This window comes from Artemia franciscana, chromosome 1 (assembly GCF_032884065.1).
Source record: "Artemia franciscana chromosome 1, ASM3288406v1, whole genome shotgun sequence".
Lineage (NCBI taxonomy): Eukaryota > Metazoa > Arthropoda > Branchiopoda > Anostraca > Artemiidae > Artemia > Artemia franciscana.
The window spans coordinates 21,080,947-21,108,015 of record NC_088863.1 but is presented as its reverse complement, the minus strand read 5'-3'; the positions used below and the strand labels follow the sequence as shown (position 1 = coordinate 21,108,015).

Below are 27,069 nucleotides of genomic sequence, written 5' to 3'. Positions count from 1 at the left end.
GCACTGCTCGGGATTAACCTATGGTACAATATCTTTTATCAATATTATACCAGCCTTTACGAGAACAAGTAAACATAGGATTTTCTATCTTTTTTCCCAGTTGTTTGAGTACTAGGTGGGGTCTATTCGAAGGACGGTGTATCACAATTAGGCGATTTTCTCCTCAAGATAATAGTAAAAACCAGGTTAGTCAGAATGCTGAGGTATTACATTTGGGGTCTATCTTCCCATCAGTTTCACCAACATACTCTATATTTGTCCTCCCTTTTTAAACGATAGTGTGCAAAAACTATATGTTTACTAACATTTAAATTATCCACTTTATCACCCTGACTAATATCAGATGGCCGTCAGCGATGATCTATAGAAAATAGATTTTTCTTTCAAACTTAGGAAACCCGATCAAGTATAGCAGTCAATAATTCTGTACTTTTATCGCTTGAATATTGACCTTCAGCCCCATGAGTTGAGATGGTATGCAGGAACAAGGATCGCAACTGTTTACAAGTCACTGGAACAAAACTTTCGAAGATCTTCCGTCTTCTGAAACCTTTTTGGCCTATAGCCAGGCACGTATGCAGGCATTTTTTTCGGGGGGGGGGGCCAAAACCTTCGAAACAGCATATATAAAGTAGCACTTTTTTATTTAGTAATGCAAAAAGCACGTATATTCGAAAATACAGATTAACTTTAATCTGTAGTATTGTAGCGGATGGGACTGAAGCCTCAAAAGTACGTTTTAGGCTCAGGTTATGTTCATAGCGATTTAGAACCAGTGATTAATCTATTATATCCCACTGAAAGGGAAATTTTAGAGTTAACAGTGCAATATGGGTGCTGTGGGGGGTAGCTCTTCTATTGCAAAAACGTAGATTTTAATGAAAAATGATAGTTTCCAAAATTGATCCATTAAAAGCTGTACTTTATCCTGAAAAGGGGGTATAAACGCCCTAATATCAAGGATAATTCTATTTTGCTGTGGAAAGCAAACTCTCTCTACAAAAAAAAAAAAAAAAAAAAAAAAAAAAAAAAAAAAAAATAACAGTACAATTGCTAATTACTTCAAAGAGGGTAAAAAGTTAGACAGAAAATGGGTTAATAATTGGGCAGTGACTTGACCGGATAATTGCATGCTGTAAAATCCCCCCAAAAAGGCTTCACACATGTATCTAGATTCTTAATAAATGTCCTACTTTTGCCAGAAATCCCAAGAAACCATGGGGAAATTAAACATTTCACAAAATTTCGGGGGGAGAGGGGTGGGCCCGAAGGCCCCCCTGCGTACGTGCCAGCCTATGGCTATGGCTTAATCTTACTGCATACAATTAGTATAAGGGTCCATAACCCACAGCCAATCACTAATGTGAAAACAATTATACGATGCTATAAAACGGGTGCCTGAAGTGTGTATATCTCCGGAGTAATTTTAAATTCTAATGCTCAGAAAAGAATATAATATTTTTTTTACGCTTGAAGCATAAAGGCACGCATAAAGGCATTTTTTCTGGGGGGGGGGAGAGTTGAAATTTTATGTTTAAGAGAAGAGTAAATAATTTTTTGCCCAGTCAACACAAAAGAGTATATACTTAAAGGGGCGCTGACTCCCCGCCACCAGTGATCGGCACACTCTCCAAATACTTGGCACAGTCCCATCACGCTTGGCATGCGGCAGCTGATTTAGATGATGAGAACGACCCCTCGTATACACCAACTTTTTTTTAAGTCCGAGAGGCAGAAATATCTAAGTTAAAACTGCAAACCATTACCTTTTGGTTCTGCGGTTGCAGAACATACTGGGCTACCCCCATCCCACTACTTCTTTTTTTTTAATTTGAAATTGCAAATTTATTAATTTCAAACGATAAATTCTTTGAAAAGTAAAGATTTTTAGATAGTGTGAAATTTTCAGACTGTAGAATTGGAATGGAGACATTGTGGGAATTACGATCAGTTTCTCAAAGGACAGATTAGATTACCTGTGTGACCTTTCAAAATAATCTGACAGACTAAGAAAATTCCAGAAAGCTGTAATCCTTCCAGGGAGTTTAAGCCTAGTATAATTTAGATGATGAAGCAAAAATTCGGTATAAAAATTCCAGTGACCTGGTTCCTTTGAAGAACTACCTGTTTTTTTCTCTTTTTAAGTTATATTTTTTAAGTCTCCCCCCCCCCGTCATGGGCAGGCTCTGCTTCTTTGGTAGATTATTCGTCATGTTGAATGATTGATTTAAATAAAGAATTTAGTAAAAAAAAGTATAACTAATCATAACAATTTTGATTATTATGATTCAGTTAACTTTTGGCTTGCGAGGAATCAACGAATTGTTAATTGTAAAGTTAACCAATTGTGCATTTTCCTGATTTTTACTCTTTTTTTTTGTTGTTGTTGTTTTTTTACAGTGTGTTAGTTTTTTTTAGTTTGTCTGTGTTGTTTTTTTCTTCTGTTCCTGTGCTTTCTTGTTGCTTTTTTCTTTTATATTTATTTTCTTTCCTTTCTTTTTGTCACCATAGAAGACAGACCGTGATCATCAAGTCTGTCCAAAATTTCTGCCATTTCTTTCGCTTTTGTTGAACCTATCTCCCTTGTTGTATTCAAATTTTTCATTTAGATCATATATTTCTTTTACATTATAAAAGACGTCATAAGCTTTATTTGTTTTGGACATAACAAACGTTTCATGACCGTAGGTGTAAATGAGGGTACAACTTGTCTTTTTAACACTTTGGTTTTGCAAAAAATGAGTGATTTTCTTTTATTGCACATATTGCAAGACAACGTTAGGCAGAATTTTTTTTTCTTCTTCTGTGTTTGCTTACTTAAGCGCAAAACTTTCAAACCATAGAAATACAACATCTTTCCAACAGCCAATGGGGTGCAATGTAAATACCGTGTTTCCCCATTAGAAGAGATTAGAAAAGATATACAACACAACGCTGAAAGATATGAATACGAAATCAGTAGGATGATATCAATGAGCCATGCAAACTGATAAAAAGTTATTAATAATGCACGGGTTAACTTAAATAACTACGTAAATAATAACTTATCTTCAATAGTTTTGTCCCGGCACATAGAATGGATGACCGTGGAAAGCTAGGGAAGGAGTCATTAAAATCCAAATTAAAGGTTCTAGCGGACTTCAACTGTCTTTTCAATGCCCCTTATGCTCCCAAAACCCCTTCCCCATGGCCTCTAATCAAAATTAGAAATAAAAGCCTTTTAATCAGAGTAGCAAAAATATTAAAAATATGCCCCTTTAGGGACAAGATAATCCATGCAACCCCACAGACAAGGACTCCAGTTCATACAAATATCCCATTCGGACCTGATGCTTCGAAGATTAATTTTGAATGAACAGATACGATACGCCTTGTTTATGTTAGCAGTGTACACAGATTTTGGTTTAAATATTTGAAGGGTTATGGGAACCATCCTCCATGCTCTATACCTCATAAATGTAGACACATTTTGCCTCTTTGAACTTGCAACTGATCAGATGTTATTTAGGGGCTGGTCTTACATGGTCAGATGACTTTCAAAATCAAAACACGTTAGGCTTCTATTTCAAACATGATGTTTGACATCCATAAAAATTGCTTTATTAGGATGATTGAAGTTATTAATTACGTATTTCGGGATGAAATTGCAACTTTAGCCAATAATTACCAGCAACACTCTAGACAGGGCCACAAATTATTCATCCTATACATTTTAAAACAAAAGTTTTGTAGATGATCTTTTTGTGGGATTGAGGGTATATTATACATTGCTAAAATCAGAATCGACATAAATTCTGATCTATTTAATCGCAAGATCCTGGGGCCAAATCCCCTCCAAATCAGAATGTTTGCAATAATCAACTAAATAGTCCAAAAAGTAATATATTTGTATTGCTGTGTTTTTCCTTTTACATGCAATCTTTTCAGGTTTCTAAAAAATCAATCAGGTAGATACAACTTTCAATGTTAGCTTCCTGTTAAGGTGTTTGAAGGGGGCCTCTGCACCAGATTTACTTGCGGTAATTTCTGTTTATTCTTGAGTTGGGTTTCATGGCTCATTATAATATATGTTTGTATTAAAATTCATTCTTTTTTATATTTTAGGGCTTTTCTGACATTTAAATTCGCAACCTGATTCAAGGAACATTTTTGATTTACGATTAAAAAACCAACAAAATTTGGAATTTCTTTCCAATTAACACTACAACTATAATATTTCAAAGTTGATCGCTGGCACTCCTAAATGCATTTTCGGCTTTATGCCAAAATGTAATATTCGCAGTTAACAATATGTAATATTCGCAGAAACAGCCAGTCATCTCTTGGCAAAAAAACACAGGACGTTTCCTCCTGCAACATAAATCAAGATTTCTTTTGAATTAAAGGCAAAACAACAGTACATCAGTGTTAATTACTGACACACCTTCAAAACATATTTCCAGCTCCATTTTGACACCATGCAGTCTGATCTCAAGGGCTCTAAATTAACAAATGATTGCGTTAAGCGGAGTTGAGGTCTCCTTAATAAGGTAGCTTTCAACCTGGCATAAGCAATAAATTACAAGAATAATCTCAGTCGTCGACAACTCCAGCAAACAATGGATACTGGTGTAACAACGGGTAAAGCTATCCAGTCCAGCCTTAATAACTGTCTTCAGCTCTTAGATAACTGGAAACGAATTCTCAATGACGTTTCAAACTGAATTAAAATGTAATTACTGCTAGCAAAAAATTTCCACTCATGGTTAATTAAGTTTTGACGAGCAACTTGATTTGGCAGAGAAGAAAAAACAAAAAACAATCCCACCGACGAGATAAGAGCACCTGGAAGGGAGGAAGATAAACAAATTATATACATATTTGGGTCCAGCATGGCTGAAAAATGCCCAAATTACACATTAACTCTTTTTTTTTAAAGGGGGTTTTGTATTTTCGTCGTAATATCAGATCAAATATAATCATTTTTTACATTTCACTGGTTTCATGGCTCACTATACTGGAAATATTGGTTATTATAATGGTTTCATTTCTTTCTGCAGCATGTCTGAGAAATGCACAACTTATACGTCAACTTTTTATATTTTCTTTTTTTAAGGAGATTTTGCATTTTCGTTGTGATATCAGATGAAAAAACGCACCAATTCCTTTTTTAACAAATTGTTGGTATTAATTGCTACATATTGTCGTGTTGCTACGTTATTCATTACATGGCAAAAAAGTTTAAAAAAAAAGAGTCAAGAACACGATTAAAAATACTTAAAAATAGATGTATCGTGGGTACTTATCAGTTATTGGAAATACACCCAAGAAGTGAAGTTAGGTTAATCTGAATGAATAATAACAACACTTAATGATAAAATAATATTTTTAAAACAAAATTACGGAAGCCCAACCTAATTTAACCTAGCCTAACCCAGCCTAACCCTCACCCTTAATGTGCCAATATATAGCCCAAATTACACAAGTCCAATCAGCCGTTTTCAAACAGTTCGTGGTAACGAGCTGTAGTAAGGAGCGACCCGGCTCAATAGTAACCAAAACTCTAAAAAATTGAATTTTGATATCAATAGCTACATCAAAAGAATCGCATTTTAATGCTGATTTTAAATATATAAGTTGTATCAAGTTTAGTCTTACCCATCAAAAGTTACGAGCCTGAGAAAATTTGCCTTATTTAAGAAAATAGGGGAAAACACCCCCTAAAAGTCGTAGGATCTTAACGAAAATGACACCATTAGATTCAGCGTATCAGAGAATCCTACTATAGAAGTTTCAAGCTCCTATCTACAAAAATGTGGAATTTGAATTTTTTGCCAGAAGTCAGATCACGGATGAGTGTTTATTTGTTTGTTTGTTTTTTTCCCCAGGGGTCATTGTATCGACCAAGTGGTCCTAGAATGTCGCAAGAGGGCTCATTCTAACAGAAATGAAAAGTTCTAGTGCCCTTTTTAAGTGACCAAAAAAATTGGAGGGCATCTAGGCCCCCTCCCACCCTCATTTTTTTCCCAAAGTCAACAGATCAAAATTTTGAGATAGTCATTTTGTTCAGCATAGTCGAAAACCATAATAACTATGTCTTTAGGGATGACTTACTCCCCCACAATCCCTGGGGGAGGGGCTGCAAGTTACAAACTTTGACCAGTGTTTACATATAGTAATGGTTATTGGGAAGTGTACAGACGTTTTCAGGGGGATTTTATTTTGTTTGGGGGTGGGGCTGAGGAGAGGGGGCTATGTTGGAGGATCTCTCCTTGGAGAAATCTGTCATGTTGGAAGAAAAATTCAATGAAAAGGGCGCAGGATTCTCTAGCATTACTATAAGAAAACAATGAAAAATAAACATGAAAACGTTTTTTTCAAATGAAAGGAAGAAGTAGCATTGAAACTTAAAACGAACAGAGATAATTACGCATATGAGGGGTTCTAAAAATACTTTAGCATAAAGAGCGAGGTATTTAGGAGGAGATAAATACCTTGCTCTTTATGCTAAAGTATTTTTAGTAATTTCAACTATTCTTAAAGAATCATTCTTAAAGAATTGGGACAAAACTTACGATTTAGTGTAAAGAGCGAGGTATTAACGAGGGTACAAACCCCCTCGTATACATAATAAAAATATAAGGTTATGAAAGTTTGTTACGTAAGTTAATTCTTAAGTTACGTGTATTTTTTACAAATAAAAACGTTCATTAAAAATTAAAAGTTCTAGTTGCCTTTTTAAGTAACCGAAAAATTGGAGGGCAACTAGGCCTCCTTCTCCACCCCTTATTTCTCAAAATCGTCTGATCAAAACTAAGAGAAAGCCATTTAGCCAAAAAAAGAATTAATATACAAATTTCATTTTAATAATTTATGTGCGGAGAGCCAAAACCAAACATGCATTAATCCAAAAACGTTCAGAAATTAAATAAAAAACACTAATTTTTTTAGCTGAAAGTAAGGAGCGACATTAAAACTTAAAACGAACAGAAATTACTCCGTATATGAAATGGGTTGTCCCCTCCGCAATCCCTCGCTCTTTACGCTGAAGATTGACTCTTTGCCACAATTCTACTTTTTAAAACAATTAAAAGGTTTAGCGTAAAGAGCGAGGGATTGCGGAGGGGACAACCCATTTCATATACGGAGTAATTTCTGTTCGTTTTAAGTTTTAATGTCGCTCCTTACTTTCGCTAAAAAATTAGTTTTTTTTTATTTAATTTGAGAAAGAGACGTATATCCAAAAATGCAGTTTCGAGAAAACTGGGCTCAAAAATTCCAGAAACTTCACTTCACTGGAGAGCAAATAAGCCTGTAGTAAAGGCTTTTATACTTAATTTGGGGTTTCCAATACTTCAGAAGTGGATAGGCGGCTTTTCAAGTATGTCCAAACTTGGGAAGTTGCCCATTTGGTCTTTACGTCTCTTTCACTAGAAACTTGAAAAACATACGCCCTTCTGAACAAACGAAAATTGGATATACATCTCTTTAGTTTTCTGGTCAGTTGGATATAAGTCATTTATTTATATAATCAGTTGGACATACGTCTGTTCACGTGAGTATGGCAAGTCTGGATATACACCACGTTACTGAAGAGCTAAGTGATGGACGAAGTATTTATTTCAGATAAAAAAGAAAAAAAAGAAAGTAAACACTAGCTGATTGACCCCAACAAGTCTTCACTCCCTGTTGACCTTGGCATATTTTGCCAAAAATTGCGGTTGACTCGATTTGCCATCAAGGGAACTAGCTTTTTAAGTATGACGGCAAGTTTTTCACTCTATACACCTCTTGGCTTTGACATCATCGAGGGGAGAAGTTGACAATCGAACCTTGGTTGTAGGAAACCCCATTCTTGAGGAGGTTCGTCCAAGTCAGTTTTCACGGACATGGTTTGTTTGCCTCTGACACAAGAAACCTGCACAATATCAGCTAAGTTACATGGCATTTTTTTCGTGTTTCTTCCTGACATCCACAATCTGAATCTCCAAAGCACATATTCAGGATTTCATTTTTTCCCCGGGCTTGGAAAATCAGCTCGTTTAGGCTTTGGAAAGAGCATGCAACTTTGGTGTGACGAATCTTTGACTCGATGTTGGCATGGACTGTGTCCGTACTCATGTGACTACGGCCTTTTTTCAAGTGACGAATATCAATTCGGCTGATTGTGCTTTCTGAGGCATTGACAATCTGAACCAAAGCAGTGTATAGTGTCCAATTTTGATTTGGGCGGTACAGTTGTCACAGTACAGTATGATGTCTTCCACTCAAAGAGCAGCCTGAACTTCAGTGAATTTGTGAAGAGCACTTGCAAAGTTCTTCGCATTTCTTTCAGAAATTTCCTCGTGCCAAGTCTCACAATATCCTGTTGTAGCACAGTGGATAGATGTTCTTCCTTGGGAATATTGAGGCCCTGGGTTCGATCCCCGCCGCAGCAAGGTTGGGCGACAAGCTTGCTACGTGTCCCTGTAAAAAACACCCAGCAACTGAAACGTCGATTCGACGCCCTATGCGCCAGCAATGGCTCTGGAGGATCTTTATCCTTTTTTAAGTCTCACAATACGAGGGACAAGTCGGGTTCCCTGTCCCAACTGATGCAAAGGTCTCGTTGAAAGTAAGGTGACGAATGATGAAAAAAGCGTCTTTTGAAGACGGCATCATGGGCAGAAGAAGGATCTTCTGCAAGTTGAAGCTTTAAACCCTTTCGGTGTTTTGTCATACACGATTGGCGTCAGTAGCGTAAAGGTTCCTCACTTTTTTACTTCTCTTGATGCTTTTCCAGCTTTGTTACCTCAATTTCAGAGGCTGATCCGGCACTGATTTTGGCTGATAGGTGTGAGCAGGTATCACATTCTTCAATAGAAGGCATTTTCAAGGAGACATGTTATTTCTTCAGTTCTTCTCGATACATATTCAGACCAATCTCCACTGCGGGATTTTTTTCTTTAGAATCCTTTACTAGGAAAGTAACTGTAACTTTCCTCGAGAGATATTTCATGTTAGGACAGTGCTCGCGCCTATAGTGCGTCATAGAAGGCTCAAATGTCATAATGTGTCGTTTAACGAGCATTCTTTGTCTCTGCATGCTCTCTCTCAGCCTTTCCTCATTTGTCCACCATTCCACCGAGTTTGAGAGGATCTTCTGCGTACTTAAGAAGAACATGCTGAATGATCTTGTTGGTTTTCGGGGGGTAGCCCAGGATTGCCAAAAACGTTTGTTTGCAGACCCTCTTCAGTTCAAAATCAACTGGGAAGTAAAACATTGTAGATCTGTTCGTTCTAATGGAAGAATTTTCTGCAAATAAGACTCGCCTTCGCTTTGGCTTGCTGGCTGTCATGTACAGCTTAAGCGACTTGGGTTTCTGCTCAAATCCAATCGACCAGAAGGATTGATTTAGCCTTTCTCGCAGCTCCTCGGTAATCAGTGAGCACTAAAGCTTACATTTCCCAATCACACCAAGAGAGAATGGGTATTCTTTTGATTAAAAACACTTCGTTGTCAGTGTCAATAACTGGTTCTGCAGCTGACTGAATACGCAAACTTGTTGAACGAATAATGGACTAAGCTCATTTTCACTGATAAGTGACCTGGGCTGGTCGGCTTCAGTGTCAAGTAGTCCCTGTACTAATGGCAGGACATACTCAGTAGCATCAGCTGCGAAGACGTGGATAGAAGACAAAGTAGAAGTATTTTTCATCGAGAGAGTCTGATCTTCTGGGATGTCACTTGATATTGCTGACACTTCAAGATTCAATGCTAATGGCAGGACATCTTCAACAGCATCAGCTGAGACAACTTGGATAGAAGAAAAAGTGGAAGTTGTATTCATCGAGAGAGTCTGATCTTCTTGGATGTCACTTGATAATGCTGCGGATACTGCAAGACTGAAGCTGTCTAAATTGTCTCAAAAGCATGATTGAGAAGGGGTGCAAAGCTCATATCATTTGTTTCAACAAGAATATCTGTTAGCCCGAAGATGTCCATATCTTCTACTTCTCCGTTGGATGCCAGAGTTCTCCCGACGAGAATGTATGTTTCAGTTAATCGAGATTTGTTCGTGTCACCAATCTCTTTGTCGTGCAAGATTTCAGCTTCGCAATGTTCTGCAACGATTCCAGTACCGTTTATTTCTTGAATTGTTGACTGGTTGAAACTGGATACATCAGGCATTTCAATCTTTGCCCTAAAGGGAAAAAAAGATAGTTCCAACTCAGGAAATCGCTACCGAACAGTTGCTATTTATAGCGTTTTTGCTTGCCAATCACTTCCAATTTTGCTTGCCAATTACTTCCAAACAAATAACAGCACGAGTGTAACATTTCCCAGTCTCCTTTATTCCAAGGCAACCGTCCACCTACTCGTTAACGTCCCCGCTAAACTCTCCCCAGTCCATTGACTGGCCTGGAAGCAAAATTCACAAAGCATTTTGCCTATCTTCCAAACCACTTGACTTTTTGTAAAAACGATAAGGCATATGTATTAAGAACGACATAATATTTTAGTGAAAAGGACCCTCAACCCTTGATTATCACTTGTCTTACAGTACAAGAGAAGTAAACCAAGCAAAACAGTAAAACCAATAAATCCAACAGGACTGCAAAAGTAAGACAACTAGACTGCAGTGAACTAAGTGTTAATCGAGCAACCTTAAAGTTTAACTGAAAAGCCAACTTATATTTGTATCACTCAACTAAATATACTTCATTATGCTGATTGTGTTAAGGGATTTTTTTTCACTGTTTACCCTTATATAACGTTCAGAATATCTAAAGTCGCTCTCACAGCGCAAAATCCTACTATCACGCGGGAAAGTCGATTCTCGGTACAGACGCTTCTTTTCTGTGGTCAGTGGTCAGCTCCAGGAAGTTTGGCACACTGCGTGAACATTGGTTTTTATGAATTGTTTTCGTGAACTGTTGAATAGTTGTTTTTTTGTGATACAACACAGACAAAAGCAGACAGAGCTTTCACAAACCACAGTGAAATTCCACTATTTGAAAATTGGTTATTCATGAATAGCTGCAGAGAAAAGTAACGCATTTGGATCGGATCTTCAAGCATCTTCAAGTTAATAAGTCATGGGTACCTAAATTCCCAATCACATTCCTTTTCAGTTAAACTTTACAAAGACAAATCAGACTTATCTTTACGTTTTGGCAGCTATGTCATGAGACCTTTGGACCATGGTCCGAGCTCTTTGAGGTATGTTCCTTCACCCAGCTTTGGATGAACTAAGACAAGTTCACTAAAACCTAAATAGTTTTGACTTAGCTTTACAATTAAAACAGACGAACGGTGCTCTAGTATCCGACTGAGAGAGACGTATGTCAACCATAACTTATAATACGATCATTTGAAACAGACGTAAGTGCATTTTCTTGGCAAAAGACAAAGACGTATATTCAGCCACGTGACAAAGGAATGACAAAAGTTACAAAAGTTAGACACGTGACAAAAGTTAGTAAAAACAAGAGAATTGGTGGATATACGTCTGTTCAACATTCTAAACCGTTTAACTTAGACAAACATAGATGGCACCAATGGAAAAAAGCGAAAATTTACCATAGAGTGCTAATATTTCAATGTCTTCCAAAATGGCGTTTACGTCTGTTTCATAAAAAACGGCTGCAATGCATGCTGTCTACGTCCAATGCACTGTATCATACATCACTTGTTTTCGTAGCTATGAAACCGGTTTTCTGAGATGTAATCTAAGCGTAATTCTCGTTTTTTTTTCAATAACCGACAAGCACCGTATCACGTAATAAGATGTCTTATTAAAGATATAAAAATTAAGAATGAGAAACTTGAACCCTAACTTTAAAAAAATAACATCCTTTTCCGATAAAGACGTAAATTATAATAGACTTGACACAACATAAACATAATTAAAAAATGTTTTAAACCTCAAATACACAAATGATAAGAACATTGTAATTTTACCTTTTATTACTTCGCATTTGACCTCTTATCAATGACCGATTTATAAAGAAACCTTATTTACTAGGTTGCATCTGACACTGCAACCATGATCAAAAACTATTAAATAGAATGAGGTAAGTACTCGAGAAAAATATACAACATGACGGGACGCAAGAATGACACTCCTTTGTGAGGCAATTTTCCAGAAATAATAGTTTATTGGTTTTCAAGTGGATATTCCAAACACGATTAAATTAAAGCAATAGAGAAAGAAAACGTGTAATGAACTAAAAATTAAATCAAACTGACGCAAAAACAGAATTTCAATTTTACTCCGGTCTACTACTTTAAAAAATAGACGCTTGATCAGCTCTCAACAATCTAAGGCCGATCCGAGGTTGAAATTTATAGGTCGTATTATTAATAGGTGATTACGGTACTTGTGTGATAAACCCCCTACCGCTCAAGTTGTTCTTTGATATATTATAGAACCGTTTTTTTCCGTTTGTTTCTTTCAGCTTAGCGTGAGAAAAGACAAAGAGAAGTGACAGAATATATGGAAAATATATAATCCGGGCTTTAAATTTGTACAAGGGGGAGGGGGTTAAGTATTTAGACAATATGAAGTTAGAAAACAATTCTTACTACATAATATGCATAATAATTGTAACTAACACATTAGGCATGCAGACCGGTTATACTTTACCCCGCCCCCGTAATTTGCAAATATATAGCCCAAATTTATTTCTAGAATATTATATTTTTTTCTTACTTTGGCATATTTCACTAGGATTGAGCGTCAGAGAAACATTAGAAGAATATTAGGGAGGGGGTATATCATACAAGTACCGTGATTACCATTACGCAAGCAATAATAAACTAGAAAATTGATGCGCTTTTTATTTACAAACATTATCATCTGTACTTTAAGAATTTAATATTTTAAATTCACTGTATTTAAAAATTTTAATGTTCTTTAAGAATAGCTAACATATCTTAGATACCAAAACCAAAGAGCAAATCAGACACAGGTCTAAGTGTCACTGTGATTAAATTTTCTTCTATTAAGCAATTTTAAGTTTTTAGTTATTTTTTTGCTCTTTTTAAGTGAAAGCAAAATCGCATCAGATTGAAACACAGCTTTTTCTTATAAAAGCATGTCTTAGGATGAGCAGATTTTTTAGTTATTTTTAAATTCCCAAATTTCTAAGTTTGAAAAACTCCCATACTTTCAAGTGTGTTAGAAAACATGTGTGACAAATAATGTTGTTCATATATGACACGTTCACAGCTACAGGAAAGTGGAAAGCAAAAAAAAACATTTTTTTACAACCATATTAAAAGTTGTATGGTAATAAATCTATTTATATTTCCTTTCAAACAGTTCGTGGTAACGAACTGTAGTAAGGAGCGACCCGGCTCAATAGTAACCAAAACTCTAAAGAATTGAATTTTGATATCAATAGCTACATCAAAAGAATCGCATTTTAATGCTGATTTTAAATATATAAGTTTCACCAAGTTTAGTCCTACCCATCAAAAGTTACGAGCCTGAGAAAATTTGCCTTATTTATGAAAATAGGGGGAAACACCCCCTAAAAATCGTAGGATCTTAACGAAAATGACACCATCAGATTCAGCGTATCAGAGAACCCTACTGTAGAAGTTTCAAGCTCTTATCTACAAAAATGTGGAATTTTGTATTTTTTGCCAGAAGACAAATCACGGGTGCGTGTTTATTTGTTTGTTTTTTTTTGTTTTTTTTTTTTTTTTTCCCAGGGGTCATCGTATCGACCAAGTGGTCCTAGAATGTCGCAAGAGGGCTCATTCTAACGGAAATGAAAAGTTCTAGTGCCCTTTTTAAGTGACCAAAAAATTTGGAGGGCATTTAGGCCCCCTCTCACGCTCATTTTTTCCCAAAGTCAACGGATCAAAATTTTGAGATAGCCATTTTGTTCAACATAGTCGGAAACCATAATAACTATGTCTTTGGGGATGACTTACTCCCCCACAATCCCTGGGGGAGGGGCTGCAAGTTACAAACTTTGACCAGTGTTTACATATAGTAATGGTTATTGGGAAGTGTACAGACGTTTTCAGGGGGATTTTATTTTATTTGGGGGTGGGGCTCAGGAGAGGGGGCTATGTTGGAGGATCTTTCCTTGGAGGAATCTGTCATGGGGGAAGAAAAATTCAATGAAAAGGGCGCAGGATTCTCTAGCATTACTATAAGAAAACAATGAAAAATAAACATGAAAACGTTTTTTTCAAATGAAAGGAAGAAGTAGCATTGAAACTTAAAACGAACAGAGATTATTACGCATATGAGGGGTTCTAAAAATACTTTAGCATAAAGAGCGAGGTATTTAGGAGGAGATAAATACCTTGCTCTTTATGCTAAAGTATTTTTAGTAATTTCAACTATTTATTCTACGGCCTTTCTGATTCAGGGGTCATTCTTAAAGAATTGGGACAAAACTTACGATTTAGTGTAAAGAGCGAGGTATTAACGAGGGTACAAACCCCCTCGTATACATAATAAAAATATAAGGTTATGAAAGTTTGTTACGTAAGTTAATTCTTAAGTTACGCATATTTTTTACTAATAAAAACGTTCGTTAAAATTAAAAGTTCTAGTTGCCTTTTTAAGTAACCGAAAAATTACAGGGCAACTAGGCCTCCTTCCTCACCCCTTATTTCTCAAAATCATCTGATCAAAACTAAGAGAAAGCCATTTAGCCAAAAAAGGAATTAATATGCAAATTTCATTTTAATAATTTATGTGCGGAGAGCCAAAACCAAACATGCATTAATTCAAAAACGTTCAGAAATGAAATAAAAAAAAACTAATTTTTTTAGCTGAAAGTAAGGAGCGACATTAAAACTTAAAACGAACAGAAATTACTCCGTATATGAAATGGGTTGTCCCCTCCACAATCCCTCGCTCTTTACGCTAAAGTTTGACTTTTTGCCACAATTCTACTTTTTAAAACAATTAAAAGCTTTAGCGTAAAGAGCGAGGGATTGTGGAGGGGACAACCCATTTCATATACGGAGTAATTTCTGTTCGTTTTAAGTTTTAATGTCGCTCCTTACTTTCAGCTAAAAAAATTAGTTTTTTTTTATTTAATACTTTAAAGGGACGGCAATACGTGCACATAAAGTCTATACGCAGAAATATATAAAAAAGTGGAAAGTATAACCACATGGAACTAAATGATAAGTAGAAAAAAAATACAAGAACTAAGTGAAAGTCTAGCAAACATATAGTATACTACTAAAAGTATAACCACTATAAGAATACATGAAAGTTTTTGCGTCAGAATGCTGAACGCCACATTAGAATTTCTTATGCTATTGTGGTTACAAAGGAACTTAACCTGGAACGGAAAGCCCTTTCTCCAATATATACTAGTGTGGCTTCCCTGCATATTCCGTATTTGACCCCATTTTTGGACATTTTTACTGAGTCTGAGAGACGCGTGTTGCGAAAGTGCTATTTTAAGTACGCGAAGTTTCCGCTTCAGGCCCCTCGGCGGTTCATGAATAAGTATATCGTTAACCATTTCGCTGTGGTGAAACCGCTTCAGGCCGGGGATGAACAGTTTCAGAAACTGAGTAACCACCCCTCTTCTCAGCCGTGGAAGGGCGCACCATTTTAGATTTGGTGTTATTAGTAATTTGAGAATATTTTTGTACATGTTTGTTTTGTTTTCCTTTTTTTATTGTACTCAATCGTTTTCTTTTTTTTGTTTACAGATGGGTAATAAAAAAACCTTCATTCATAAACATATAAGGACCCATCGAATTGGAAACATTATACTAGAATTATTACGTTTCTTACATTTTTTCTCTTTTCGCATCGAAATTGTAGTAACGTAAGTTCAACGTCGTCAAACAGTTCGTGGTAATGAACTGTAAATAAGAAGTGACTCGGCCCAAGAGTAAACATAACCCTAAAAAATGGAATTTTAATAACCATAGATACACCAAAAAAATATTTTTTTGCTGATTCAAAATATATAATTTCTACTAAGTTTAATATTATAATGTTACTCATCAAACGCTACGAGCCTGAGAAAATTTTCACGATTTTCAAGTATAAGCGGAAACACTCCCAAGAAGTCAAGTGATCGAAATGTAATCGCACTATCAGATTCAGCGAATCAGAGAACCAAACTGTAGGGGTTCCAAGCTCATATTAATCAAAAATATGGAATTTTGCATTTTGTTTGCCATAAGAAAGATGAAGGGTGCGTATGTATTTAAATTTTTTCCCAGGGTGATTGTATTCAACCATTAGTCCTAGAAGATCGAGAGAGAGAGAGAGTGAGCAAAAAATCGAGAAAACAAATTCTAATTGACGGGCAAGTTTTGAGCGTGAGCATATGAATCACGACCAGAGATATTGGCAAAAAAAGCAGAATTACACAAATTCTTTTTTGTTTTCTTACAATTCTTCTGATGGTAAAATTGGATTTAATAGCAAATAAAAAAGGAATGTTGACCTTCTAAAGGTAATAAACGAAGGATAATTACCTATTGCGAGAGAGAGAATTTGCCGGACTTGCATGACGAGATTTTGATTCTTCAAGCGTTGCTTCAAAACGTCCCAACACGTCGTACAACTCGCCATCAACCTTGGCAGAGTCTTTAGATTCTTGGGGTATCTAAAATAAAATGACATTAATTTCAATGTCTTCTGGAATACAAATAGGAAAATACAAAATGAACTTGAACACATAAACATTATAAACTTAAAAACTAAAACAGTTTAATCTAAACACAAAATTCTTTATGAAAACAATTAATCGCCGTACCAAGTGGACATCTGTGCATGCTGATTCTCCTTTTCATTACGTCCAAAGTTTCATTCATCAACCTCTCCCCCGCATGAGGGTCCAACTTTAGAAAAACAATGAAGCAAAACCGACGGAGCATTTTTGGCCAGTTAACAACTGTTGTTTTGGCACTTGAAGAACGAAAAACAACATCTCAGCGGAGTCTCCACTCTGCCGTTTTCAGAGCGGAAAAAAAGCAACAGAACAAAAAATCTATAATAGCTAAAAACACAAATAAATAGAAAAAAAAATGTAAAAAGGAGCTAAAAGGTGACTGCAAACAAACCGCAAGAGAGATTGCCATTTACACATTTGACTGTAGATGAATTTTAGATTAGCTTCAGCTGCACCTTGAGTCTAGACGTAGTTATATTTGCATCCTGTTCCGAAATATATAGCTTTTTCACTTAGAGAGATTTAAGATTCAATAAGTGTGTTTGTAAATAGTTCAAGGAAATTTCATCCTCATCTCTTTGAAACTTGAGAGCAAGGTCATTATAAATGTACTTCTTTGTTTCGATGGTCCCTCTATAATACTGGGGTCGGTCATTATCGAGAGATTAAGGCCAAAAAATCAAAATATGTCATGAAACAAAAGACGATAATTAGGTTTGTCAAATGCATGGGGAATAAAGCTAATTCAACATTTTTGTCTATGACTCACTTTCATATCTTTTACAATAGAATATCCCTGCTCTAGAGAACCTGTCCTCGATCTCAATTGTTGGTAGAACCCGAGAAATACTACTTCGAAAGTGTTGTCCGCTTTAAACAAAAAAGGTAAATAAGACAGCGTTGGACTTTACAGTCCCTACTAGCGGTGCTGATCTCCGTTTCATGGCCCATCAGCCAGGATTTGCAACGAGGCTGGACGCCAGGGGGCATTTCCACCGCGCAGAGCTAATTTAGGGGCGCAAAATTTCAAATAAAACATCTGATGGCTCTGATCCTTTTCTAATTTGCTACTGGTAGCAATTTTAAGTAAACTGAATTCAACAGTTTCATTTTTCCTATATCTTCACAATCACTCCTTGAAAATAGTAAAAGATTGCAATGATATAGATCCCTTTCAGTTGTTCCACGAACTCCAAGACAAGAAGAAAATAATTCAACACCGACATATTTCCTTAAAGAAACCTATTGGTGTTAGAAATAACAACGCAACACGGAGATGAAGGGATCTTTACAAACGTAAGAGTTGCCTATCAAATATCATTAGCGATTGTAGTGTCAGTGGCCAGTAATGAGGCTCGTTAACCTCAGATCCCCCAGAGCCAGGAATGGCACAAAGGGTATCTACGAAACCTTTTCAGACATCACAGAGCTGAGTTGCAGTCCTGGTGTCCTCCCATTATGGTTGGAGAGTCATCTCCCCTCTACTCAAAACATATTTATTCTCTCGTCACAATGCATGTCTTGGACAACCTCTTTTGCAACTCTCTTAAGGTCACAACCCATAAGATGTAGGTGGGAATCCATTCTCTACCATACGAAAGACGTGTTCAAGGTACACCTACGTCCATCTCCTACGCTTCAAAAGGCCAGCAGCTAATGGCTGACCAGTTTTCCGGCAAACTTCAATGTTCGTGACCTTTTCCTACCACGACATGTTCAGTTTTCTTTAAAGGCGCATGTTTTCAACGCCCCTGGTTTGACCAGTATGTCCCTGATCGAATTTTTTGGCACTATTTAGATATTCCAGACAACCACTAGGAGAGCATTTTAAACAGTTAAGCGGCTTCGAGGGTATGTCTTCAGCATCTTTGCCGTGATCCCATCGACACCAGAGGAAGGTCTATTTTTAACTTTTTCAAAGCTGAAAAAGGAGGGGTATCAGCACTCACGTCAATTAGTAAGAAAGGTTAGATCGACTATGAGCCAGGAGCGACTAAATAATTTATTGTTAACGAGCATAGAACTCGAAGAATTAGAAGCAATCAATAGGAACAAGATAATTAATAATATTGCAGAGGGTGGAGTAAACGAAAGGGTCAAATTTGAATAAATCGAAAATTTGCTAATAAATAAACATTTTGTTGGAATATGGCGTGCAAATTTTAAAAAACATGGGGAGGCGCTAATCAAGATTTTACGCCAGCCAGGAGAGGTCAGGTCCACCATTACCAACCACCAAGTTCTTTCGCACACCATTCCTGTTTACCTTCACTAGATGTCTCTAGGTACCTATTTACAGCTCGGTCAATTGTGTTTGAGAGAGTCATGCTACACACACCTATTCCTAAACAAATAACCAGCACCACAAGAGCTCGAACCCCCGTCCTCACGAACAAAGGATTTCAAGTCTAGCGTGCTAGCCACTCAGCTAGAATGGCTCAAATAAACAGATTTCCTTCTGACGGTCAGAGTTCAACCTGAGGACCATTGGGTTCTCAGTAAATCTTTATACCATCTTATCAGGGGCGTTGTTTGGGAGCAGCTCCCCAATAATGTGGAGAAAAAATTTATATATCCCATGCCCCTTGACTATCCAGATATGGACCCTTCTTGCCCCCCAAATAAAAATGCTGGAGATCCACCCCTGACCGTAACTGAGAGAATTCTCAGTTTTACATGTACTTTTGAAAATGACATTACTTAATTGGTAAAATTCTGCCTAATTTGTCACAACATCTGGGAATGCATAGTAGGGCAGGAAAATTGTTGCTTGTTCCTCGATAAGGTTGCTACCACAAAGATCCATAGGCGAATGTGTCAGAAACGCGAGAAAACTGGAAAATGTTCCTATTTTATGAGCAAGTTTAGATCTGGGTCTAAATAATAATTTATTTCATAAATGAATATAAATTATATAACAATTTCCGGCTCGGTTAATGGATGAATCTGAATCTAATGAATTCAATGATATAACTATCTAGTCTTTTGGGAACAAGTTAAAGCAGTAAGCTAGAAGCGTCGTTTGGGGGACAGCTCCCCCAGTAGTGTGGGAAAAGAATATTATATATCCAATACCCCTTGACTATCCAGATATAGACCCCACTAGCCCCCACCCCAATAAAAATGCAGGGAGATTCACCTCGACCGTAACTGAGAGGATTCTCAATTTTACATGTAGTTTTGAAAATGACATTACTTAATTGGCAAAATTCTGCCTAATTTGTCACTACAGCTGGTAATGCATGGTAGGGCAGGAAAGTTGTTCCGGTACTTGTGTATTATTCAGAACACACTCAATAAGTGAAGTTATGTTAGGTATCTTTTATCACAATTTGTTCCTTCTCGTAAGAGTATAAAGTCATGTTGTGTCCATTGACGCACTCTTTTGTTATGGGCAACAGCCCCTTATCCTGGAAAAATATAATTGCCTCTTTTTCAGTCTTTGGCAAATCCCAAATCTTCATTTCAAAAACCATTTTCAGACACTATCTTCTATCACAATGCGTAGCAAACTAAATTGAGTTTTGTCTTTGTGGCTATGACACTGGATTTTCTCATAAAATGTACCTGCATCGTAGTTTGTTTCACGAAAGAACCTAACTTCGCCTATTGAGTGTGTTCTGAATAATACACAAGTAGCGTTGTTCCTTGTTCCTCGAAATGGTTGCTACCAGGAAGATCCATAGGCGCAAGCAAATCCCTTTTCGGTACTCTTCAGTCTGAGCTTTTCAATCTCATCTAAAGCTAATGTGGTGATGTCAATGGAAAAAAGAGGGGCAGGGACCTGACATATTCTTCTTCATATTAAAAAAAAATGTATATCTGTAGGCCAAGTTAAAGGTATTGGGCTCGCCATCTCCCTTTCTCCTTTTTAACAATGCTCCCCTCATTCCCGGTCATTGAAATACTTTTCAACAACCTTTTGTGCTACAAAGTTTATATTAATTTCTTAATCTTAAAAGAAGTTATTCTTATTGCGTAATTTTTGAATACAGAAAAACGGCATGTCCATTTCTGTATTAGAAAATTGTGTTCTTTCAACGAAATAAGCAATAATTTTTTTTTTTTCAACAGAAACCTGTTTTCCTTTCTACTTACACTAATCAAAGTAAAAAATAAATAAAACAAGTGTCAAATATAAGAATTAAATGCATGCTTACTTACGTGAATTAGCTATACTGCAAATCAACATTAGACTTTTAGGATAAATCATTAAGGAGGAAATAGCCGTCAACTCTAGCACTAGAATGGTTTAAAATACAGTGAGACAGATTTTGAAAAGAAAATACACCGTATTTTCTTCGTACAAAGGTTACAAAAGACTAAAGAGGAAAATCGGCAAATATCACGATTAAATATGAGGATTGCAAAATTAAGTGATTATATCAAGACCTGGAGCTTGTTTTTCTCATAGCCTTTCACCTATCATGTGAATCAGGAAACACGCTTCCGCTTCGGTTTTAGCTATAATGACAGTTAATGTTAGAATAAATTAATTTAAAAAATAAAGTTTTTTAGGAAAGTAAAGAGCGAAGTAAATATTTAGCTGTTCATGTTATTGACTTATGAATAAAGCAAATATACCACTCGATGCCTTTTTATGCTCTTTACGAATATAATAATCACTTCTCTCGCAAATTCAAATTTTAGCCCTTTTTGGACCCTTAAAAATGACCAGATATTTCTAATTTTTGGATGTAAAGAAGGCTTAAACCACGGATTACAAGTTTAATATTTGATTATAAATCCGTTTTTTTGAAGTTATATAATCCAAGAACATTAATTTATTACGACAAAGTTGGATAAAATATTCAAAACAATTTATCTATTTTTCCGTCCGCCAAGATTCTTCTGTTGGCTTTGGTATTTTTTCGACATATAGGAGAAACGGCAGTTTTTAAGCGGTCTTACAGAAGAAGATAGCATGGCAGACTCGTTTTGAATTTTTTTTTAGGGGACTTAATCTTGGAAAAATCAATATTTGGAATTATACAACTTTCACAAAATGGATTTATAATGAAAAAGTAAGCTTGAAACAAATGTTACAAACCATATTTAAGTCCAAAAAATATAGAATGAAATTATCATTTTCAAGGGTCCTAAAAGGGCTTAAAATTGAATTTGCAAGAAAAGTAATTATTATATTTCGAAAGAGCATAAAAAATGGCATCTAGTGGTATGATCAATTTATTTGTAGGTCAATAATACGAACAACGAAATATTTACCAAGAGCGAAATTGAAACTTCAAACGAACAAAAATTATTCCTTCACAGTCTATCAACCATATGTCAGTAAAGCTAGTAAAAATAAACCAAATAATCATATTTCCCTATGTTTGTAGGATTATAGAAAACTAGCGCTTTACTGAAAACTCAGAAACCAAGTATAAAAAACAAGAATGTTGATTTGTTAGTTAAAAGTGAGTACGTAGCCTGACAATAACAAACTAACCTGTAAAGCTTTTCATAGTCTTACACCAGCTGTGACATCAGTAACTTTCAGCATACAATAAAAATTATCTTAAAAAAAAATATAATAAAAATAAAGTTTTTTAATAACCGCAAAGTCACTGAACAGCATACAGAAATATTGGATTCATTTATCAGGTAACATTACGGTCTCAGCAGCTATAATACCTATAGTGAGTAATAAACAATCTTAAGTTGTAAGAAATATACTTTAGTATTATTCAAAAAATGCTTTATTTGTATACGGTAAAAAGTGGAATTGATCGGTTTACTTTTACTGTACCAAAACTCCTATATTGTTTTGTGTTTTCAGTAAAGCGCTAGTTTCCTATAATCCTATAAACACATGGAAATATGATTATTTGGTTTATTTGTACTAGCTTTATTGATATATGTTAGATAGACTGTGAAGCAATAATTTTTGTTCGCTTTAAGTTTCAACTTTGCTCTTTACTTCCCTGAAAAAAGCTTTGTTTTTTTAAATTAATCTTTGCCCACTTTTAATCTAAATTTAACGTATAAGCAACACTGCAATGATCTTTTAACATCCTCGTATACGGAATAATTTCTGTTCATTTTAAGTTTTAATGTCGCTCCTCACTTTCAGTCGAAAAAAATTATTTAGCTTTTGATGGAATTTCAAATATTGCCGAGCAATTAAGCAGTATTCAAAGGAGTTAAACTTAAAGACACTCAGTTTGGTTTAAATGTCTTTCATACAAAATAAAGTACAACAAAAAACATTTAATGACAATAAGAAAATTCTTAACAACTTAAATCCCTTTACAGGATCCTTTTGAGTGTTCCTTTGGGAAAGTTGGTAAAATGATTGAAATTATAAATAATTTGCCCTTACACCCTTTTTTAGCATTGGACCAACACTGCAATAAAAAATGACAATCCTTAATATTTTGGACTTTTGCTTGGATGCCCTGTCCTTACCTCTACCGGATGGTTAGCCTATGCTTGTCCAACCTTTGGGGACACTCGTATGCATGAATATATTCTTCATATGCATGAATATTTTTGATTTTGTGAGGGTAATATTAAGGCCATATGGCCTTTTCATTGAGCTGTGTTCCCATGTCCTCTGTCCAACAAATATTTGTGTCCTGGATATGTGGCACAAATTTAGGCCTGGGAATCTGTTTCAGTTGTGTGTATCCTCCTCTTATTCCAGAAACAGCAGCTTGTAATAAACTTGGACCATTATTATGATATAAGATTGAAGCTTTCAGGACTGGATATCCAAAGCTACACAAAATCATGTACACGATTTTTGAAGGTGGCAACCTCGACAGTTAGGAAAGACTGACTGTTTTTCTAAAGAAAATTTTTTAGGTTTCCAAAACTAAGCATAATTTTGGCATGTCTAACTTATTTCACTGAACATCTCCCCCCTCCCATCTGATAAAAACAAAAAAATACATTAGACATACTGGTATACAGGTAATAGCAATAAACAAGAACAACCTGGAAAGTAACCGGACAACCAGAAAAATACCACACAAAAATGCTAATAGGTTCTTAGTGCTATGATTACTCCATATGCATTACAAATAGTTTTATTCTGTCTTATGAATAGTAAAAAAGGAAATAATATGAATAAATAAATATGACAAGAAGTAATCTCTCTTTGAAGATACAACTTTGAGGGGTTCCAGATCCATATGCCTACACTTCTCCAGCCCCTAAGTGGCAAGGGGTTGGGGTTCGAGCGTAATTTGTTCCAAATAGTGTATGGAACATTTCACAAAAAAATTAACAAAAATAGTGAATTAGATGAAAAATAATCGTGTATGAGGCAGAAAACCATGATTGAAATAGAAATGCCTGATTAAGGAATTGAACCCTTGCCATTCTGATTCAACGTCTAACGCGCTAGTAACTGAACTACAGTGGCTGATGATCGAATTCAATCTATTTGTTCTTGTACGACCAAGTTGTGTTGCATAGAGCCCTTTTCCCAAAGACTAAGGAGAGCTATGTCATCACCAAAAGCATAGTTATTGGACCTTATTAAGCGAAATCATTTCTAATTGGCTGTTATAAAACATTGGGTTAAAAAAAAGCTTCTATTATACAGAGTAAGAGCATTAAACTATATTTGGCGAAGCTCAACTTTTACGGACAGGACGAGGGGAGGGAGCACATCAGGGAGTAGTCATTTGGAATTTTGAGATTCAATTATTTGTTCTTCTATGCATTTCTTCCTCTTAAGAACATTCGATATTTTAAAAATCATTTTGCGAGCCCAAACGTCGGCTGACGGTGTTAAAAAGTACATAGTGAATTCTCCCAAGTACTTATGAGACTTACTAAGGGGGCTGGGAGGGGGATTTTAGGGGAGGAGTTCTTGTAAATCTCCATTTAACGGTTTAGGACCATAACTATTACAATGGTACCGTTTTATACTTTCAAGCTTCTCCATTTAAGAAGTGGCACGAAAAGTGTCATTTTTAGTGCTATGTGGCACTTATGGATGACAGAAACCGACTTATTAAGTATTTTGATCTCTTTACAATTACAACAATCCTAGGGTAGATAAGGTTTCATAGGAAGCCCATAGAAGGGTTGTGTCTTTTTTGACCTAATGTGTAAAAAGATCAAAATTCAAAGCCGTATCAGGATTTTTGTTCGGGTGGGTTATGTTTTCAGGGGTGGAGGATTTTCAAAAAGAAACTTTAAGAAACGCATCAAAAATTTGTTTATACCATTTTTGCTACATTTTAACGAGCCAGACAATTTTTTTGAGGGAAGGATTCAAATCCCCTAGCCCTCCCCCTGTATGCGGCCTTGACAGAATTATATATTTTTTTTGCGAATTATAATTTAATCATATAGTTATCTAAACTATTTAAACGTCTTCATTTTATCTTTTTTCAAATTTTCTATTGTATTCTGTTTATACTACAGTTCTCCTGAATGTATTTCTCAATATCTAGGGGTGGGGGCAAATTTGTATTTTTTTTTTGAATTTTTTTTCTTATGAAATTACCCAAAACAAATATTTTCATTAAAACACCAAAAATATTATTTTTCTAGAGGGGAAAATAAAAAATTAAGGAGGACATAGCCCCTATCTCCCAACCGATTCACTGGAATCACATTACTAATGTGATTCCAAATTGACACGGGTTAATATAAAGGACCCTTCACGCTGAAAACTTAAGACTTTATTTTACATTTAATCTTGCATTTCGTTCCGTCTTACGCGTATATGAACGTAATGTCTTACGTAAGGTAACTAAGCCTTGCAGAATACAGTATGAAGGGAAGATCGTAACGCCAAAACGTAATGTCAAGAGGCCTTAAAATCTACAGTGACAAGAGGATTCGTACATATACGAGCAGTTTATTTGTTCGAACGTCAATTCAACAGCAACAAATCCTTGGATAACAGGACAACAATGCCATTGGATAACGGGAAGCCAAATACACAAATTTTTATAGCCAAAACCACTGAGCACGATATTTTAAACAGGAAACGGATATACAAAGGTACGAGAATCCCAAACGTCACCCATTTTTATTCATCAGTTTGGCAATGACTTTAAACGAAAAATGGCCAAAGCAACATTCATATAGAGGGGGGGGGGGGCTACAAAAATCTAAATAATTCCAACTACAAAAGTACACAATTATTTTTATCAATTTTATTCATTGCAGCCATAAAATTATCCCAAAGCAAAATTGAGCCTATTTTTTTCTTCGCTTTGTTACCACACTTTAAAAACACTAAGTCTCGTTTGGTAAAATTGCTTGTCAGATCATTGAGACTCATTTCCTGAGTGCACATAAACTTAAATTTTTAAGTAGAAAACCTAGGCTATAGTGAGAAAACGTTGTATTTGGGTCATTTATTGTACAAGACAACACCCTAAGTCTTAGAGGAAAAAACACTTAGACTATGAGCATGTACCAATTCAAGTTTAAAACAGTTGGCTGGAAATTTTAACAATAACCGAATTGTGTTATAGGTCCATTGTGTTAATGATAGTAATTGAAATGAAAAGTAGGCTAGCTTAAATATGAAAGAATAGAGATAAGACTAAAAACTAAAGGTAAAATCAAGTATGTTCGCGTTTGACACAACCAATGGAACACAGTTTTATCCTTTTAAGGGATTAAATAAAAAAAACTAGTTTTTTAACTGAAAGTAAGGAGCGACATTAAAACTTAAAACGAACAGAAATTACTCCGTATATGAAATGGGTTGTCCCCTCCGCAGTCCCACGCTCTTTACGCTAAAGTTTGACTCTTTGCCACAATTCTACTTTTTAAAACAACTAAAACTTTAGCGTAAAGAGCGTGGGACTGCGGAGGGGACAACCCATTTCATATACGGAGTAATTTCTGTTCGTTTTAAGTTTTAATGTCGCTCCTTACTTTCAGTTAAAAAACTAGTTTTTTTTATTTAATTTCTGAACGTTTTTGAATTAATGCATGTTTGATTTTGGCTCTCCGCACATAAATTATTCAAATGAAATTAGTATATTAATTTTTTTTTGGCTAAATGGCTTTCTCTTAGTTTTGATCAGACGATTTTGAGAAATAAGGGGTGGGGAAGGAGGCCTAGCTGCCCTCCAATTTTTCGGTTACTTAAAAAGGCTACTATAACTTTTAATATTCAATGAACGTTTTTATTAGTAAAAAATATACGTAACTTAAGAATTAACTTACGTAACAAACTTTTATATTCTTATATTTTTATTATGTGTACGAGGGGGTTTGTACCCTCGTTAATACCTCGCTCTTTACACTAAATCGTAAGTTTTGTTCCAATTCTTTAAGAATGACCCCTGAATCAAATAGGCCGTTGAATAAATAGTTGAAATCACTAAAAATATTTTAGCATAAAGAGCGAGGTATTTATCTCCTCCTAAATACCTCGCTCTTTATGCAAAAGTATTTTTAGAGCCCTTCATATGCGTAATAATCTCTGTTTGTTTTAAATTTCAA

General features: G+C 35.7%; 1 protein-coding gene across 5 annotated transcripts in view; it reads right to left on the bottom strand.

Annotated features, from left to right (window-relative positions):
* LOC136026799 (KN motif and ankyrin repeat domain-containing protein 1-like) overlaps nucleotides 1-27,069 on the bottom strand; it is a 147,455-nt gene that overhangs the window by 62,210 nt on the left and 58,176 nt on the right. For all 5 annotated transcript variants that reach the window (XM_065703508.1, XM_065703516.1, XM_065703501.1 and 2 more), the window contains one exon: nucleotides 16,442-16,572. In XM_065703508.1, coding sequence (XP_065559580.1) covers nucleotides 16,442-16,572 — 131 coding nt within the window. The remainder of the gene's footprint in view (nucleotides 1-16,441; nucleotides 16,573-27,069) is intronic.